This window comes from Pinus tabuliformis, chromosome 8 (assembly GCF_031772625.1).
Source record: "Pinus tabuliformis cultivar Carrire ecotype Pingquan chromosome 8, CPIR1, whole genome shotgun sequence".
Lineage (NCBI taxonomy): Eukaryota > Viridiplantae > Streptophyta > Pinopsida > Pinales > Pinaceae > Pinus > Pinus tabuliformis.
In genome coordinates this window covers 1478477159-1478495542 of record NC_142294.1, presented here as the reverse complement: position 1 = coordinate 1478495542, position 18384 = coordinate 1478477159, and the positions used below count along the sequence as shown (strand labels likewise).

Sequence of the window (18384 nt, the reverse complement as noted above, 5' to 3'; positions counted from 1 at the left end):
GGGTTTAATTTTTCAATTTTGTATATATTGGGGTTTTGGGTATTTTCATTTTCATTTGTGCAAGTGAGATTCAAGGTACTCCAAAGGATTCGTTGGGGTTTTGAGCTAGATCTACGCCCTTAAGGGTAAGATCTAATCTCTATTTTGTTTGCAGGCCAGCATATAAGGATTTTGCAGTAATTTGGGCAAATATTAAAGATCTGAAGCGAAATAAAAATTTTGTGAGGGTTTGCAAATTTTTTAGGGCTCTTTCAAGCCCAGTGTCGGCCTCCCTCTCTTGCTCTGCTGCAAGCCCTACAGAACTATTCCTCCCTTACCGTGGCCCTAACAAGGCCTCAAGCCCCCTGTCGTGAGCCTTAGTGGCTCTTCTCTTAGAGCTGTAGGCATATTAGGCCTTGTGTCCCCTCTTCTAGCCCCAGTGTTGACCCTTTTTCACCCCCTTTTTCCTCATATCTATCTCTGATTGGTCATTGTTTGATTTCTAAGCTAATATTTGGGTGTTTTGCAGAAATTTTGTGTCAAAATTTTGTTGTTGCAGGTGGTCTAGCCATTGGAGGAGTTGTGGGCAATCTCCTAGTCATCTTCTAGGCCTAAGGCCTATTGGTTTGCCTCCTAAACCTTTTGATCTCCTCACTGTTTTGCTACAGCACTCTGATCTTTTCCTAACAGTGGCATCTAATCCATACAAGTGGCATAAAAATAATCCATAAGTTGTCTAACATATTAATAGGTCACTTGGACAAATTGGGCATTCATTGTTTTGCAAAATTTCATATTTTTTCATGACTGTCTCTGTTTGGACTGCATACTAAGGTCTGAAATTATAGCAGTGACATAAGCATCTTTTCATGGTTTGCATCCTCATTTAAAGTGCTCTCAAGAAATTAAATAATTTGGGACTGTTTGATACATTTGGCGTACGAATAACTAATCTAACTTGCTGCTGTCATAAAGTCTACTTGTGGCTCACTGAATATCATTTGAACATAAATAACATAAGGCTCTCACTTGTATATGCTCTATTGATAATAATTGCATCTTGTGGAAAGGATAGCTAGCTTTGAAGTGAGTTTATTGTTGGGCTAATTGACACATTGTTTCTATTGTTTCAAAGGCACTAACATATTGTTGTCTTGTGTAATCTCAATAAGTTTCAAGTTTGCACTAATAAGCTCACTCTCTAAAGCACTTGACATAATCGAATAATCTTGTTGAATAGTAGCTTAAGCGGATAAATCTAAGAACTCAGTGGATGTTGGCATGTCTTCTTCTCTTACACATTGATGTTAAAGATCTAAGTGTTCTTAACTTGAGGCCTTGAGAATCTAATCGCAATATTGGCATTATCTTGTTAATCATCTTGAGCAATTGAGTAACATATTTTAAGTGTTTTTCTTGCCATTATTGTTTCATGCTTAATATCTATTGTGGATCTTTGCCATTAACTTGGCCTCTTAACTAGAGCTTTTCTTCTTAGTCACTCTACTTCAAGTGATTGAGACCCTTAATTGACTAAAGCCATGTTTCCAGCATGTCCATGGCTTATTTAATTCTAATTTTTAATGTCTTTTTCTCACTTATTGAGTAAAAGTGAATTTTCATGAGAAAAAAATTAATAATTTCCACCCCAAAGTGGTTACTAAGATAATGTTGGTACTCTAACCATGAATATCGAGTAATCACATGCCATACAAATCTTCCTAGTGCCACTTTTTCATTTGTTACATAAAAATTAATTAAAATTTTCCGTTCTGCAATAAATTTTTATTATTAAAAAACTCTACTAAAACCTAATGCAATCTCAAGAGACTCAATTCCTAACATGGTAATATACATTAAGACGCACTCAAGGCCCAATTATTAAGACGCACTTCAACTTTGGAGGTTGTGAGTGAAAAAAATCAATTAATTATTTATCGTCGAAAAAAAAATTAATTAAGTGAAAAAAACACTCTAGAGCAACTTCCTTAGTAGCCAGGTCCCAAGGGTCTAAGTCTATTACATAAGCTCATCATGCTAGTGACATTTTTTTACAACTCCCCCATGGGGATACGAAATTTTTATGAAGAAAGATGATAGAAGAATAGAGAGAGAAGAAGGGGCAAAATTGCCCTCCCAAATTTCTAAACTTCAAAAATTTTGACTGGTGCCTTGTCTATTGGGCAATGGATTTGTTATTTTTCTAATTACATCTAAGCAGGTAACAGTGACCTAGATGGATTTTGAGGACAGTTACCCACTATTTTGTGGGTGATATCCCTAGGAGAAAAACTCCAAGATGGTCCTCAGCGAGCAGCCCCTTCAGCCACCAGCTAGCTCATTGGTCCCTCGCCCATATGCCATGATCATATGTTTGAAGGTGGGCCTCCCAAACCTAAAGGTATGCCTTGTCATTTCGTAATTGAGTATTGTAGTTTGCTTATCATGGACACTTTTGGGCATTGATTAATGCGGGGATTCGGCGGAAAGAATGGGTTAGTTCTGTGCCCTTGTCCCCTAGACCCCTTTTGGATATTAACCTTGATAAGCCATCACCCTTTGCACATCGAAGTATAAAAGTCCACTTGGTCCCGTGAGGTCCCGTTCCTTTGAAAAGACAATTCTTTAAGAACCACCCGGGATACCAATTTCAATAAGTATTTTAGGGATTAGGAAACTCCTTTACAAGTCATATCCCATAAACCTAACCCTCAAATCCTCCCTTCCTTTCCCTAGAAGACATTATACCTTGCTTAGAAAGAAAGCAAGCTCTATCCTTCAACCTATTATGGAAAGGGAATTATTTGGGTCACTCCACATCCATTCATTTATTTATCCTTCATCGGTGACTGCATAATATACTGGGTCTCCTCCCATTGGTGAAAGTTCATAAATAGAAGGGAGCCTTAGTTGAGGTGATAATGGGCTAAGTCTCCATTTGTTGCCCTTTGTCTAGCATTTTCCCTTTAGTGATCCCCTTTAGGTCCCTTGCTAGTTTGAGCGGTAACAAGGACCGCAAAGAGCCATTGACAACTTGATTTGAGGGCCAACCCTCAAAGGATGATTTTTACGTGCTTCTACATCACACTTGGCACTCTAGAGCACCAACACTTGGCATTTTGAGCTTCATACTTGGATGACATCAACCTAGAAGGCCTCACGACTCACACGTGTGGGATTTGTTTAGCATTTATGTTGAAAGCTAGTGGGTTGGCTTGTAACCCAAGAGATCACTGTGATTTAACTTCTCATATAGGGGCTCTTAGGCTAATTTAGAACTCATCCTCCTCATATAAACAAAGGAGAGGACTATTTCATTCTCATCAACATCACTTGGACAATTCAACCTCTCTTAGAAGAATTTTGTCCTCTTTTCTTTTTGGCAAGATGTGATTTACGGAGTATATTTGGTCGTTGGAGCTTGTTCCTGACTTTGGAGAAGCTATCTTGGATTGGTAATGAACTATTTATGCATTTTCTTCTTGTAAGTGTGCCATGTTACCCACCACCTATGGGTGACCCCATAGGAGAATTTTCTCCTACATTTGTCTTCAGCTGGTAGCCAACAGCCCCTAACAGCCACTAGTGTAGCTGATATTGTGCTAAATGCCTCTGCTCCCTGAGCCAATCATATGTCCCCTCGCCCATCTGTCGATATCGCATGTTTGAAAGTGGGCCATCAAATCCTAAAAGTATGAAATTTCATTATGCAATTAGGTGCTTATGCTTGTTTTCCTTGGGCACATTTAGGTATGGATTATTGGGTGACTTGGAAGGAGGAAGGGTTTTGATTATAGTCTTGTTCCCTTACCTTAACTAGGGGAGTTAATCCTCAACCCTAGTCCCGTGGGATTTTCCTTACTGGCTTACAGCTTTAGGATGGGTATTACTTGAGAAACACCGATTTTGGTAGTGCAGTCCTATTTCCTTGTTTCACATTTTTTGCTCCCCTCCGCACATTTAATGCCTTATTTCATCATCTTCCCTCTTTGGGTCCACAAGGCTCTGGTATTCCCCCTCCCCTTGTCCACATGTTTGGGTCGAGCCTAGAACATTGCCCGGAGGTTGATGCAGCTAAAAAAAACGATAAAAGCATAATATGGCCACATGCAAAAGGAAATGCACCACAAAATGCAAAAGATGGCAGGCACAATAAAATTTAGCACATGGGCAAAAGCCAAACATGAGCTCTAACCCTTACCATTATGGCTATCACCCTGGTTCCTAGGGCCCCTGTGAGTGCCCCTTGCATCATTAAGGAACCCATGTATGTTTCAACCCCTGGTGGGCGATGAAATGCCCCACCTTAAGGGGGTAATCACTATTATATCATACACATCATGATCTCATGCCCTGGAACCCTGAGCAATAAAATAAAAGAAAAACCAATAAAAGGCAAAAGGAAAATGAAGAAGGGCGGAAAAAGAAAGGTCGGGTTAACTTGTGTACCACAATCACTCCCTCCTGCATTCAGACACCCAAATATGTGGACATCCCTCATCATTACCACCCTTGAGCCCATGGCATTTGGCCTTGAGACCCCTGTGTCCCCATCCACCTCATCATTATCCACATGACACCTACCACTTGAAGGATGTACCTTGGACATGTCCTTCCCTTTAGGGGCTGGGAACACCTAATAGGGTTGTTCATTAACTACTCCTACCTAGGGAGGTAACACCATTACATGTTTAAAGCCCCAAATTTGGAAGGGAAACCCACTATGAAGTTTCATTTCTGCCCTTGATTAACAAACTTATTCACTTAATTGCACTAATGAATTATTGTTTCTAAAGGTGAGGAGACGCATTGGATCTTATACAGGGTTTAGCAGTTGCCCCCAGCTAGCTCAACATTGTATACAGGGTTTAGCAGTTGATCTGAGGCCTAGAGGAGGTTTATCTCATCCTTGAGACATGGGAGGGCAAGCACCATCTTCCTTGCCCTCATTTGGAGTAGTCTACAGGCTTATTTTACACTAGGAGACCCATGAGACCACTACTTGTGCCCTAGAGCCACTTTGGAGCACCACATGATGTTTTACTTGGAGATCAAGGGGCCACCCCCTTGACCATCATTCATGGAGCCCTCTTCTTCATCATGGCACCTTGAGGACTCAATTAGACCTTCCAATGGCCCTCCTACACCATTGCTTCATCATTTCAGCTTCATTTTGGATGGCTTATTCTACACTTTATAAACTATTTGGTGGCTTGTCACCAAAGTTATGTTAATTTGCACATTAAAATATTTTGAGGGGCGCCTTAGGCTAATTTGAATTAGAAGAGGCTCATATAAATAGATTTAAGCCTCATTTGTATCAAGCATCATCATCAGACTTGGATATCTCTCTCTCTTGAAAATTTCGCACTTGTTTTTGGATGTCTACCGGAGCTCTTTTGATGCATTTCGATATATTTGGAAGTTGAAGTCTTGTTCTTTCTTGGAGCCACTATCTTGATCTTGGATTGGATATATCTCTTATTACCTTGTAAGTGATTTTGTTGAAGATTTTTCCATGTAACAATGTCTAATGTTACTCATTGAATAACAAGTAGATGAATGTTCCTAGCGGATTGAAATCCAATTTTCTTCCATAAAAGTCCATAGATCTTCAGTGGGTAATTGTTGAAAAGTAGGTGCTAGGGCATCACTTTTTCGCCTCCTTGAAGACAATTTCAGCAAAATTTCAAATCACATAGACTCCGTTGTCACTCCTAGAGACAGTCTCTCGGTTGATAGGAGGCCAGTGCCTAGGACATCCTAGTTAGTGTTGTCAAATTTATCTTAAGGACTTGTAGCACCATAGTTTTGCATGTAATTCAAATAAGATTGATTCAGAACCATTCATAAAGATACAATGTATGAACCAACACACATGCAGGAATACACAGGAAATGATCCTCAATCAGTGGTGGCCAAATCAGATTGAGAGCTTGCAGCAAATCAGTTGTTAAGACAGATGTAATTGTAGAAGACAGTAGAGGAGAAATCCATCATACAGAGCTTAAACCTTAAGAATTATGTATATCTGGATTTAGAGAGAAACGAGAGAAAGGAAATGTTTATGGAATGCTAAGATACATGGAGCGCTTTTTAAAGACTTAATTTCCACATCCATACAGGCATTATCCATCAATAACTTGATCGAAATGAATCTTATACTGTCATTATCCACTAATAACTTGATAGAAATGAATCTACATCTAATGAGAAATATATCTGGCAGCTACTTGACATGAAATCTAAGAAGAATATTCAACATATATGAAAACACAAAGGGAGATGAACATACTGCAATCCAATAAGTTGGAATCACCAAAAATCTCGCATTAATTTTCTGAGAAACATACATACATCGAGATTCATAACATTGTCTTCATGAAACCAGGAAAAGGTCCTTTCCAAGAGTTCTTTCCAAAAATTTTGAACCTCCTTTAAGTGTTTCTTCCCTCTTTTTATAAGGAGAGGGGGAGCTTGAGAAACAATTACAAAATATCTCAGTCGAGCTCCAGCTGTCTGATCGACTAGCTATCTCCACGTGTGAAGGCTCTACTGCCCAAATCATTACAAAGGATTCGATTCCTTTCTTGAAAATGCAAAAATTACAGAATAATAGAAATAAGAAAAACTGAATGATGGTTAAGGAAAGTATCTCCACGCCATTCCTGTAACAACCCATCTAAATTGATCCATTAATAAAATTTTAAACTTTATAATATATATATATATATATATATATATATATATATATATATATATATAGATATTAAATTTTATAAAATATATAATTGGACTTTATAATATAAATTTATAAAATATATCATTGAACTTTATAACATATATAATGAAATGTTATAAAATATATCATTTAACTTTATAACATATATAATGAAATGTTATAAAATATATCATTGAACTTTATAACATATATAAAGGAAATGTTATAAAACATATAAGTGAACTTTATAACATATATAAATGAAATGTTATAAAATATATCATGGAACTTTATAACATACATAAAGGAAATGTTATAAAACATGTAATTAAACTCTATAATATATATATAACTGAAATGTTATAAAAACATATAAATGAACTTTATAAACGTAAATCTAAACTGTGCTAAAGAATATATATATACCAAAGTTCATTAAAGGGGCGCGTCCAACCTGCTAAAAATTTATAACAGAGCACACCTTGCCGGGAAATATCTGAGAGTTAATTGCATGGAGGGCGTGTCAGGTAGGGGGAAGGCGGTGGCTGCAGGTAGGAGGGCGGCCACCGCCAGGCCCATGGATAAAAACCGGCAGCCTGGATCGAGAGAAGGGGGGGAAACCAGAGAGGGGCAGAGAGAACCGGAAGCAGAATTTCACCAGGAGAAAACCAGGAGAAGATAATTGTCTATTGGAAGAGCTTTAAGCCGTCTGAGGTTCTGGGCACGGAGGGACAGAGAGCTTCTGTGAGCAGCTTTCTGGATTGAGTAGCTAGGTTTGCTCAGTCTGGTTGGGAGGTATTGGTCTCCCGGAAATTGGATCAAAATAGCCACGGCATCACCAGCAGCAGAATCACCAGTTCAGTAGCAGAATCAGCAGCAGTTAAGGTAAGTACAAATTAATTCTTCAAGCTTTCTGTATTTCAGATTTTAGTTATTGTGTTTTGTCACTACAATTCCTATGATGGCCTCTAATCAAGCCACGTCTTTTCCATGGTGTTCCTCTTCAGTTACTCGATCGGTTCACCTGTCATTTTCACCTTAACTGCTTGAATTCGCCACTTTTTGGAGCTAGGAGCGATCAACTGTGGTGGCCTTATTAGTGTTCCGGAATCATAACTGCCAACTCATCCATCTTTTAACTCTTCTGCGTTACACTATCGGAACCCAATATGTCCTGTAATATTACCATAGTGCTATATCGGAGCTTCAACTCATCAGAACTTTATTTTTAAAGACATTACGAAAACACAGAGTTTCAATGTCCTTGGCCCTTCTGCGCTTAGCTCCTCATTTCTTATACACCATAGAACCACTGCCTGTGACCTACCGCTTAGCCTCAAAGTGCTAGGGCATTTTGTTCCTATCGAGGGCCATTTTTTCTTTGTTAAGTGCTTTGCGCCCCTTGGTTCTTTAAACTCTTCTCGACCATGTGTCAGCCCAATATCGAAGCCCCTCTCATCGGAATTTTTTCAAACACCAACTGTTCTAAAGTTCCGACGTCCTTAACCTCCGATATGACATCATCACTCCACGTGGCACCTCATGAGTGGTGACATGTGTCATCCAGATTTGTCCCCTTAGGCCCCTCAAAATACCAAAACTGCCTGCCACATGTCTTGTCGTGCCGCCACGTCATGCTGACGTCAAATGTTACTATAGCCTTATCGAAACCAATCATATGTTGCCATGTGTCTTTATCGGAGCCAATCGTACGCTGCCATGTGTCCCGCTAGAGGAGAGAGAAAAGGGCCTGTCAACCTTTGGTTTTGCAATGAAATCCTTCATTAATCCTTTATCGGTGTTCCCCGACGCTTTCTAATACTATCGGCACTTTATGATATCGCAACTTTTTAAAGGTTCTCACTTTAAGAAGTTCTGATTATGCGATACACTGATGTTCCAATGTGTCGATGCTCCTCCAAACTCCGATACTGACTGCTCGATGTATCGAACCTCCGATATTGCGATGCGTCGGTATGCTGGACCTCCAATATTGCGATCTCCGATATTCCTTCCTTCCTAAGGCTTCAAATCCTTGAAACTTCAGCAAACCATATCTTTTGATCCAGGAGTCCATTTTTGGACTTCCACATATCATTGGAAAGCTTGTTCAGAGCACTTTCCAATGGAGAGGGTCCGATGTAGGCTTTGAGTCCTTCTGCTGCCTGGAATATGACTGCAAACTTCTTTTCTCATTGACTTTTTGGACAGATGAAATCACACCCACCATGATGATCCTCCACATGAAGCCTGCAACTACCATAGGAATCCTTCTGATCCATGCATTTGCTGCAGCACACATTCTTGCCACTCTGGTTGACATCAGTGCCAATAGACTCCATAGCCAAGGACTAGGCACTAATCCAAAAAATTTGGTGATCACACTCTCCTTTCCCTTTCTTTTTCTCTTCTCAAAATTTTGGCCCCCTTTTTCTAGAAGGATAGCTAGGGCACCCTACAAAATCCTTTGGAGGGCATATTTTTTAAATTTGTCTAGATAGGGATCTGCATTGATGTTTTCTCTATAGGATCTCAAATTTTGAAGCATTTCTTATGGTGGAATTTCAAGATATTTGATGCCCTAGTGGTTCCCCGAAAAGGTAACCTAAGTAGTCCTTTGCAAGGTGGATTTTTTTAGGGTAGTATGAGCCTAGTATTCATTTGAATAAATCATAAGAACCCCTTTCCTCTCTTACCTTGATCTAGAAAGTGCTTTGGAGGGAATTTCCTCCCACAATTATCCTAAAAACCCTAGGTCTAGCGTAAGCCATAACTAGGTTTCTCAAGAATAGTGAAAGCCTACTTGAAGGTATATAATCATCTTCCAAAGCTTCTTGAGAGGTCATATTATCATATTGAGAGTCTTAACCATAGACATACTCATCATTGTTGAACATTCATAAACCCTAGGTCTTGACTCTCCTCTTAGGTATTTCTTGGAGAGCCTTTAGCTTCTCTTGAAGCAGTGAGCCCTAGTTGAGCCTCTCCTTGAATGGGCCTTGGAAATCACTTCATACCTTGTCATTGATCATATCATTTCGGGTCATTTCCTTCAAACCGGGACTCCTCCCATCAGTGAAAATCTGTAAAGAGCAGGGAACACTCGTTGAGGTGACAATGGGTCTTTGTCCCATTATTGTCATTTAGTCTACTAGTTGTCCCTTATGTACCCCTCCTAGGACCCCTACTAGATTGTGTGGCAACATGCCTATTTTTGAATAATCTTCATGATTATGTTTAATCTATGGAATGAATTCATTATCTAGGTTTTGTTCTATTGTGACCTAATTTATTGAATATCAATTATATGGAAGTTAGGTCTCATTATTGCATGCATTACTTATTATATGATATGTGAATGGCATTCCCCTTGGTGGTCTTGATTATATCTCTCCCAAGTGACTTCAATCCCTCAAAAAGGAAATAGTTAGGGATTGTGCTAGGGCATCAAATATCATTACTCCTTTGGAAGAATTGGCTAATTTATCACCTCCATAGACTCCATCAACCCAAGGACTAGGCACTAGCCAAATCTTGTTGATGATCAAACAACCTTTTATCCATAAATTTGAATTTTCTTTCTCTCTCTAATTCGGCCCCCTTAAGGCCAAGCAGCCATCTATGGTTTTAGTGTGAATTGACTAGGAGGGGAGATTTTTGGTCTTGGAAAGCTTAAACATTGAGGATTATAGTGGTTTCTTCAAAGTCATTCTCCTTGGTGGGCATTCATTCTAGTTTTATCCATTATCTCTCTTGCCCTAGTTGTTTTCCCTAGGGTAAAACCCTAGTTTGGTTTTAGCTCCAAATTGAGGACTTCTTGAGAGTTTCATGTGCCATAACCTTGTTAAAATACATTGTGGGAAACCCTTTCTTGGCAGCTTGACCTTGGGTCACCGCAACTCTCAACCTATAAATCAAACCCTAGGTCTTGCCTTGCCTCAATTTGGCCTTTATTTGGAAAGCCAATTGCCCCTTCCTAATCCCTGGAGCCTTGTACCTAAAATTGTGTAAGCCACCTCATACCTTAAAACCTAGCATACCTATTAGGTGACCTTTGTACCTGGACTCCTCCCATTGGTGAAAGTCCATAAAGAGAAGTGGGTAGTAGTTGGAGGTCATAGTTGTGGTGACAGTGGGCTACTATCTCATTGTTGTCACTTGGTCTAGTTCTTGCCTTGTAGGGTAGCCCTCTCCAAGGCTTGCTATATCTTGTGGCAATATACTGCATCATAGATATTAAAAAATGCAAGAGATAATGGATCATTGCTTTTTTACAGTTGTTGAAAAATTATGCTACCAAGGATTCAACTAAATAGAGTTTTCTCTGTATCCTACTTCAGAAAAGTTGAAATCCATATCATACTTTAAGGTGAAAATTATAATAAAGCATAAGAATGCCCATATCTAAGTTAAAACTATGACATATTCAATTACTTAAACCTAGAAAGATAAATTTCCCGGAGATTAAAACAAAACCTGAATATCAATAAAACATGAGCGACACCAGAACAAATAAATGTCATGAGTTACACAGAGGCTTGAGTTAAAAATTTTAAGCTAAAGAATACAGAACAGAATTCCTTGCCTGTAACAAGAATGACAAGGATCACAGCAAAAGATATACTTCCACCATTAAACCACCCCTCCCTAATGCCCTGCAAATTTCAAATATAAATCCATAATAAGAGACAAATGTTCAGAAGCAACATGTCTAACGAATTTGGCATAAAGAAGACAAATCATTCCTCAAAGATTCTTAAATCCAGAGAAGATAAGAGGTGCAATCAGCGGTAAAGGGTACCATTTAAAGAGTCATTTTAGTCAAATCTTTGCCACAATAGACAACAAATAATTGAATACTAGCGTACCCAGTAACATGAGAGTATAACTCACTTCAGTTTTTATGCCTAAAGCAAGTGACAACGCCGCACAAATCATCAAAATGACAAGTGTCGTGTCCTGAACAGCTTCCCACACAAAAACCTAAAAAAGGATATAAGTTCAGTTATGTAAATAACTTAAATGCCGATTTCAGACAGAATCATAAATACCTCTGTAGAGCAAATATACAGTTTGGTCTATCGAAGAATGCAAAAGAAAACATTACAAAAAAGTTGTTCACATCCTTTCGTGGATATGAGTTCTCTCCATATGCATTCCTTCGGCGTTGAATTTCTTCTGGACTTCCCTTGATACCCTTCTCAAGATCAGTATGTAATAGAGTGGCTAACTGATTTACCTGTTAGCGTTTCACGTTGTCACAGTAATAATTACCTCGGCAGGAACATAAAGTATAAAAAGATGAATTAATTGAAATGTGCAAATAAAATCAAAATATCAAATATATCTTCAATCTTACCCCGCCCATATGCTGTAGAGCATAAAAATCATGTTCTCTAACCAGATTCGCAAGTGTTTTTGGTCCAATTTCAAAACCTTCTGGGGGAACTTCTATGGCTATATTTCAGTTTAAACATATTAGTCAATGTGATTTAATCACAAATTGGAAAGGCAATGAAGAACATTTGATATACACATAAAATTAAGCAACTATACAAATTAATTGATATTTCCTTTCGCAGAGCAATATGGGTTGAGCCATCATTATGGTCCTTGGCACTGCATTCCATCCACGTTTTTGTATATTCTTCAAAAGATCCATTGTGATTATGTTTTTAAAGGTTTATTAGGTCTGCAGATTCTTTTCAAATTTTGGCTTTTAATGAGTTGTCTATGAAAGTTAGGGCTCAGGGATAATTGCTGAGGAAAGATGCTAAGGATAAATCTACCAGAGCTCAGTCTGATCTCCTTGCAACTTAGCTGTAGTCAGGTACATGAATTCTATTTTGCATGTGTGCATATATGTTTTTTTATAATATAAGATTTTTTTTCCAAAAAATAGATAACTTTATGGCAATTACAAAATTACAGACAAAGCAAGAAATATGTTGAGGTAGTGACAACTTAAAACCTGGGTGAAAGACATCAAACACAAGGCTAGGGCTAGAAATGGGATCTTTCGATGTAATTATTCTTCATTCCAGAATCCAAATTTGTCCAGGAGCCATATATCGTGTTATGATAAAAAAAAATCAGTGTGTAGAAAACTGTCAGCAATAACTATTTGGGCATAATAAAAAATACAACAATGCCAATAATCTAAAACCAAGACATCAAAATCCCTGAGATTAATGCAAAGAAAATATGATATGCTGAACATGCATTATATTTATAAAAGAACTAAGGGGGTCTTCCAAATTCCCTTAAGTTATATTTCATGATAGAAAGGAAAGGAATAAGCCGTCATTATATCATTTGAATGCTAGATGCAAGCTCAAAAGCGGGCTGCAATTTCTACTTTTGACAAGTTATTTCCATTTAGTCAATTATAAAACACTTAATATAGGTCGGATATACAGAATTATGACCACGCTATCATACCAATTCAAGGCATTCATTCAAAACCACGTATAGTCAAATCAGTCGTTTTGGCCATAAAGACTATAATCATTATAAATTATAATCTTTCTTTCTATTTAGTTGTATTATGGCCCAAAAGAGAAATAGATTACACGATAATCTGTTGTTATCCTGATTGTTCAACATCTGTTCACCAATTTCATCTGTTTAGCATATATATTGTGTATTTACTCAATGCCTGCAAATAAGGACTAAACTGTTTTAAAGCAAAAAGGAAGGAAAATTTGCGTACCCTCCTCTTTATTTGGCTTTATAGCAGCTGTCTTGAAGAGATGGGCTGCCTGGAAACAAAAGGAAGGACTTAGGATTCAGGAATGCTGTATGCTTAAAATGACATTTATGATTTTATCTTTATAGAAATAAACAACAAAAGCCACAATTACAGATCATGACTTACCCTTACAGCTTGAGCATGGGCTCTGATCTTGCTTTTAATCTGTTCTCTCTCCTCTACCTTTTTTAAATCTAATGTATACCTAAACCGGCGAGAAGCATTTAGAGCCAATGTTGCTTGCTGCATATGTGCATGATGAAGCATTGATTAGAAAAGTATGGAGCTGAGAAAAGCCAACGAAAGTGCAAAGATGTTAAATATTTAATGCTGAGATATTCAATTCTATGATTCTTACCCATAACCATCAAATTACATTCTGCAATGTCTAGTTTAATATGCTTCAATGTTATTATCCTATAGAAGTCAGGGAACTATAGAAGTTAAAACCTAACCTACAGCCACTTCTTAATGCACAAGGAAAAGTCAGCAATAACTTATTTGTCAAAACATCTTGAATATATCATCTTTTTGCTTGTCAAGCTTGTTACCCACCATTTTGTGGTGATATCCCTAGGGGAAATTTTTTTTCTCCATGATGGTCCTCAGTCGGCACCCAGCAACCCCTTGGAGCTGCCAACTAGCTCGTTGTGCCATTTCTCTGCCACCTCAGCCAGCCATGTGTTCCCTCATCCATTTGTCATGATCGTATGTTTGAAGGTGGGCCTCCCAAACCTAAAGGTATGCCTTGTCATTTGGTAATTGAGTATTTTAGTTTACTTATCATGGAAACTCTTGGGTGCGGACTAATGGGGAGATTTGGCGGAAAGAGTGGACTAGGTTTGTGATCTTGTCCCCTAGGTCTCTTTTAGGATGTTAACCTTGAACCCTAGTCCTGTGGGATCTCTTTTACTGGCCTTTGGGCTTCTGGGATGGTATTACATGGGAAACCCCGATTTTGGATGCATGGTCCCGATCCCCGATTCACATATATCACTCCCCTTCCAATCATTATAACCCCTTTCACCACTTCTCTCACCTGGGTCCACATAGGGTCAACTACCCCCTCCCCTTGCCTACATCTTGGGTTGAATCTGAAACGATGCCCTGACAGTTGATGCAACTAAAAAGAAAATTAAAAAGCATAATTCGCCACATTCAACAAGAAATTGTACCACAAAATGCAAAAGATGGTCGGGACAAACACATTTAGCACATGGGCAAAAGCCATTACATGAGCTCTTCCCCTTCCATGGCCATCACCCTGGTTCCTAAAGGCCCTAGATGAGTCTCCTTCACCATTCAGGAACCCATGATTGTCCCAACCCCTAGTGAGCAATGAACTGCCTCACCTTAAAAGCGGGTATCCATTGCTATACTTTACACATCATGCTCTCATTCCTCTGACCCCCAAGTAGTTAACCAAAGAAAATCATAAAATGCAAAAGGCATTCGAAGAAGGGTGGAAAAACCAAGGTCGGGGTAACTCATGTACGATGATTGCTCCCTCCTACACATTATTCACCCAATGGTGGCTTCTCTTTTCTTAGCTATGCTTGTGCCATGGGGATGTGACCCAGGTTGTTCCCCTTTGTCCCCTACTCCATTCCATCATTGTATCACATGTTTTTTATTTTTGTAGCATCATATGTGTTCTAGCCACGAAACTTTGTGGAGGTGCTAGAATACATGTATACTCCAAAACCCAGAAATCGTTTCTGGAAATTCAACCTAGAGATGACTTAATTAAATTAATTAATCTTTTTTTAATGGTGCCTAAGTTTAAACTTAAGAAAACTGATTAATTAAAGGGTATTAAGTAAGTCATGGTGAGAATCTTCTAGAAGAAGACATGGATCAAGCTCTAGTTAATCTTAGCCATTGATTATGTTTTAATCTTGGTCGTTGACGTCTCAACGAGAGATTATAAGAAGAAATTCAATGGGGGCTGGAGAACACACTTGAGAGATAAGGAATTCGATTTTGTTGGGAATTCAATAAGCAGTGAGAGAGGGGCAGGGATAGTAAGGTCGGAAAGAAGTTTCTCCAGTCTGGTGAGTGCATAGCAAAGAGGCATTGAGTGCCACAGAGAGGCAGCGCAGAGCTTTAGAGGGAGATTCATATTTTGTTGAGGAAAAGTTGAAATTTAGTGCCAGAAGCTAGAGTGGGAGCCCAGAGGCCAGCAGGATTGATTTTCCAGATAGCAGCTGATCAGTTAGCGAGAGAGACATTGCTCTGAGTTGTGGGACGCAGATCTGCGTAGGCTAACATAGAGGTAGTGCGGAAGCAGCAAGGGGCAACTCATCTTGAGCAAAGGTCAGTGTCAAATCACCGGCGGGAATGAGATTTTTCTTACTAGATCTCCTGTCAGTTATTTCTCTGTATAGAAAGCTAGATTTGAGCTTCCATAGATTTGTACTTAGATTTACTACTGCATAATAACAAAACCCTCTATTGTTGCACCGGTTTTCCCAAGTTGGGTTTTTCTAGGGACATTGGTCCAAAAACAACGGTGTATTATTGTGTGTGTGCATCTATTCTTCCAGTGTTTTTATTTCTTCCGCAGTATTGTATTTGTGAAGGCTGCAGTGTATTAGTTTCGATATTTACCATAGGATGCAATAAATAATTTTTTCAATTATTTAACAAATAGAAGAAACTAAATCAGTTGCTGCAGTAGGATTCGGGGATTCTGAATTTTCACATGGTATCAGAGCACAGATCGTAAGTCGAAGAGCTCAGTAGCAGAAGGGATGAGAATTTCGAATCTCTGCAGAGGCAGTAGTTCGAAACCCTCTAAAGGCAGCGCAATCCTTGGGTTGTTGATTTGGGGTAGCATCAGATGTGCTCTAGCCATGAAAATTGATGGAGAGGCTAAAGCACATGAGATCTCCAAGACCCAGAAATTGTTTGGGCAGATTCCACCCGGTTAAGGAGATATTAAAATAATTAATATTTTAATGGAGTTCTTAAGTCTAAACTTAGGAAAAATAAAATATTAATGGGTATTAATATAAAACTGGGTTAGAAGGTTCTAAATGACATGGATCAAGCCAAATCTAATCTTAGCCATTGATTAGAGATGTAATCTCGGTCGTTGAAGAACCAACAGGAAAAGTATAAGAGGAGGCTTGAGGGTTAGTTAGAGAAGCACATCAGAAGTGATCAGTCATTCAATTTTCTAGAGCGGGGTTTGCTAAGAGAAATGAATCAGTGATGAATTTGCAGCAAGGCGCAGTGAGTACGAGGCATAGATAGTGTCGGAAGTCCAGCGCAGAGGCAGAGAGGCAGACGTTGAGCCAGAGGGAGCCACGCAGAGGCAGAAGAGATTGCGTAGAGGCCAAAAGGGCCTGCATCATATACGTAGAGGCTGCAGGAGTGACACAGAGGGCCGTATAGGCTGCGCAGTGCCTCAGAGGGCTGACACTGAGCTTCAGATTGTGCTGGAGAGCGTTTTGTGGGGCAGACTTTCCGAATATCTGCTTCCGAATAGAGAGGTATTACTGCCAGATTATTTTTCTCTGTCGGGTGAGCCAGTTAGGTACCCAGTTGTACTCAGAAAGACTGCATAATAAAATAACCCTTAGAATTGTTGCACAGGTTTTCCCAAGTTGGGTTTTTCAGGGGATGTGTTGTCCAAAAATAACGGTGTCACTTGTGTGTTTGTCTATTTCTTTCAGTTGTTGATCTGTAGATGGTTGAGACTGTATTGTGTTTATTTCAGTGTTTTTATGAGTAAATAACTCGTTAGGAATTAAACAAGTAGGCAAAATAAACCAGAGAATACAGATAAAATTTCTAACAGGTAATACTTAGAAATTTCAACATGGGCCGGGAGGGTCAGTTTTTGAGGAAAATTTATTTCTCTGAGAGAGTCGACATAGAAATTAGATTTTCCAAATTAGAGCTTACCAGAGGCAAATGGAGACTTAGTATTTTCCTTGCAGAGCAGATCTTCAGCTAGGACATAGTTATTTTGCAGCAGTTTGCTAGTGCAAAATAGCATCAGGAGGAAGGAAGAGCACACACTGAGGGAATTCTTTTCTCAAGGGACTTCTAGCCCAAAAGTTTGAATTTTCCTAGCAAAGAAGCAGTAGTTGTGAGAAGATTTGCCCACTCCAGCAGGGAGTGTGAAAAGCCAGTCAACAGCTGCGTAGAGGAGAAGAGGAGGAATTCGACATTTTTGCAAAGATGGCATCAGTAGGGCTAAGAGATCAGGATCGATTGGACAAAGCCTCCAACTACGTGATCTGGAAGGCAAGAATTTCTTGTCTTCTAGATGAGTATGATCTCAAAGCTTATATCAATGGTGTGGTAGTTGTACCCGCAGATGCAGATCCGCTTAAGGCCTACAAGAAGGAGATGGCGAAGGCAAAGAGGTTGATTCTCGATGGAGTTCGAGATCACGTGGTGTCTCACATAGCTGGCAAAGACATTGCCCAGCAGATGTGGGAAGCACTTGCAACACTATACGAGGGATCTTCCGAGCAACGAAAGATGTATCTTGAGGAGAAGCTGAGATGCATGAGGATGCAGAAAGGGGAGCGTATAGACCCATTCCTTACTAGGCTTCAGGATATCCGAGATCAGTTGTTTGCAGTAGGGTCAGCGCATCAGCCTACCGAGTTGGTGCGGTTTTCTCTAAACAACATTTTCGAAGAGTGGCAAGTCTTCATCCAGAGTATTTTGGGCAGAGAAAAGTTGTTAGACTAGGATCGTATGTGGGTTGATCTGCAATAGGAAGAGATGAGGCAAGAGTGGGTGAATACCACCATCACTGGTAGCAGCAACAGTAGTGGGACGAAGCAAGTAAAGGAAGAGGAGGATGTGGCCCTCACACCAATGGGGCAGCAGAAGCAGCGTAAGAGGAAGGGGGACATTTCCAAGGTGAAATGCTTCAGATGTGGTAAGCTTGGCCACTACAGCACTAAAT

The 18384-nt window shown here is 39.3% G+C and overlaps 1 protein-coding gene across 4 annotated transcripts in view; it reads right to left on the bottom strand.

Annotated features, from left to right (window-relative positions):
• Positions 1-18384, bottom strand: part of LOC149241405 (calcium-transporting ATPase 5, plasma membrane-type-like) — a 293316-nt gene that overhangs the window by 168497 nt on the left and 106435 nt on the right. For all 4 annotated transcript variants that reach the window (XM_089373955.1, XM_089373953.1, XM_089373952.1 and 1 more), the window contains 6 exons: positions 13578-13694; positions 13413-13461; positions 12060-12157; positions 11808-11939; positions 11594-11683; positions 11286-11355 (listed from right to left, as the gene is read on the bottom strand). In XM_089373955.1, the coding sequence (XP_089230081.1) occupies positions 11286-11355; positions 11594-11683; positions 11808-11939; positions 12060-12157; positions 13413-13461; positions 13578-13694 (556 nt within the window). The remainder of the gene's footprint in view (positions 1-11285; positions 11356-11593; positions 11684-11807; positions 11940-12059; positions 12158-13412; positions 13462-13577; positions 13695-18384) is intronic.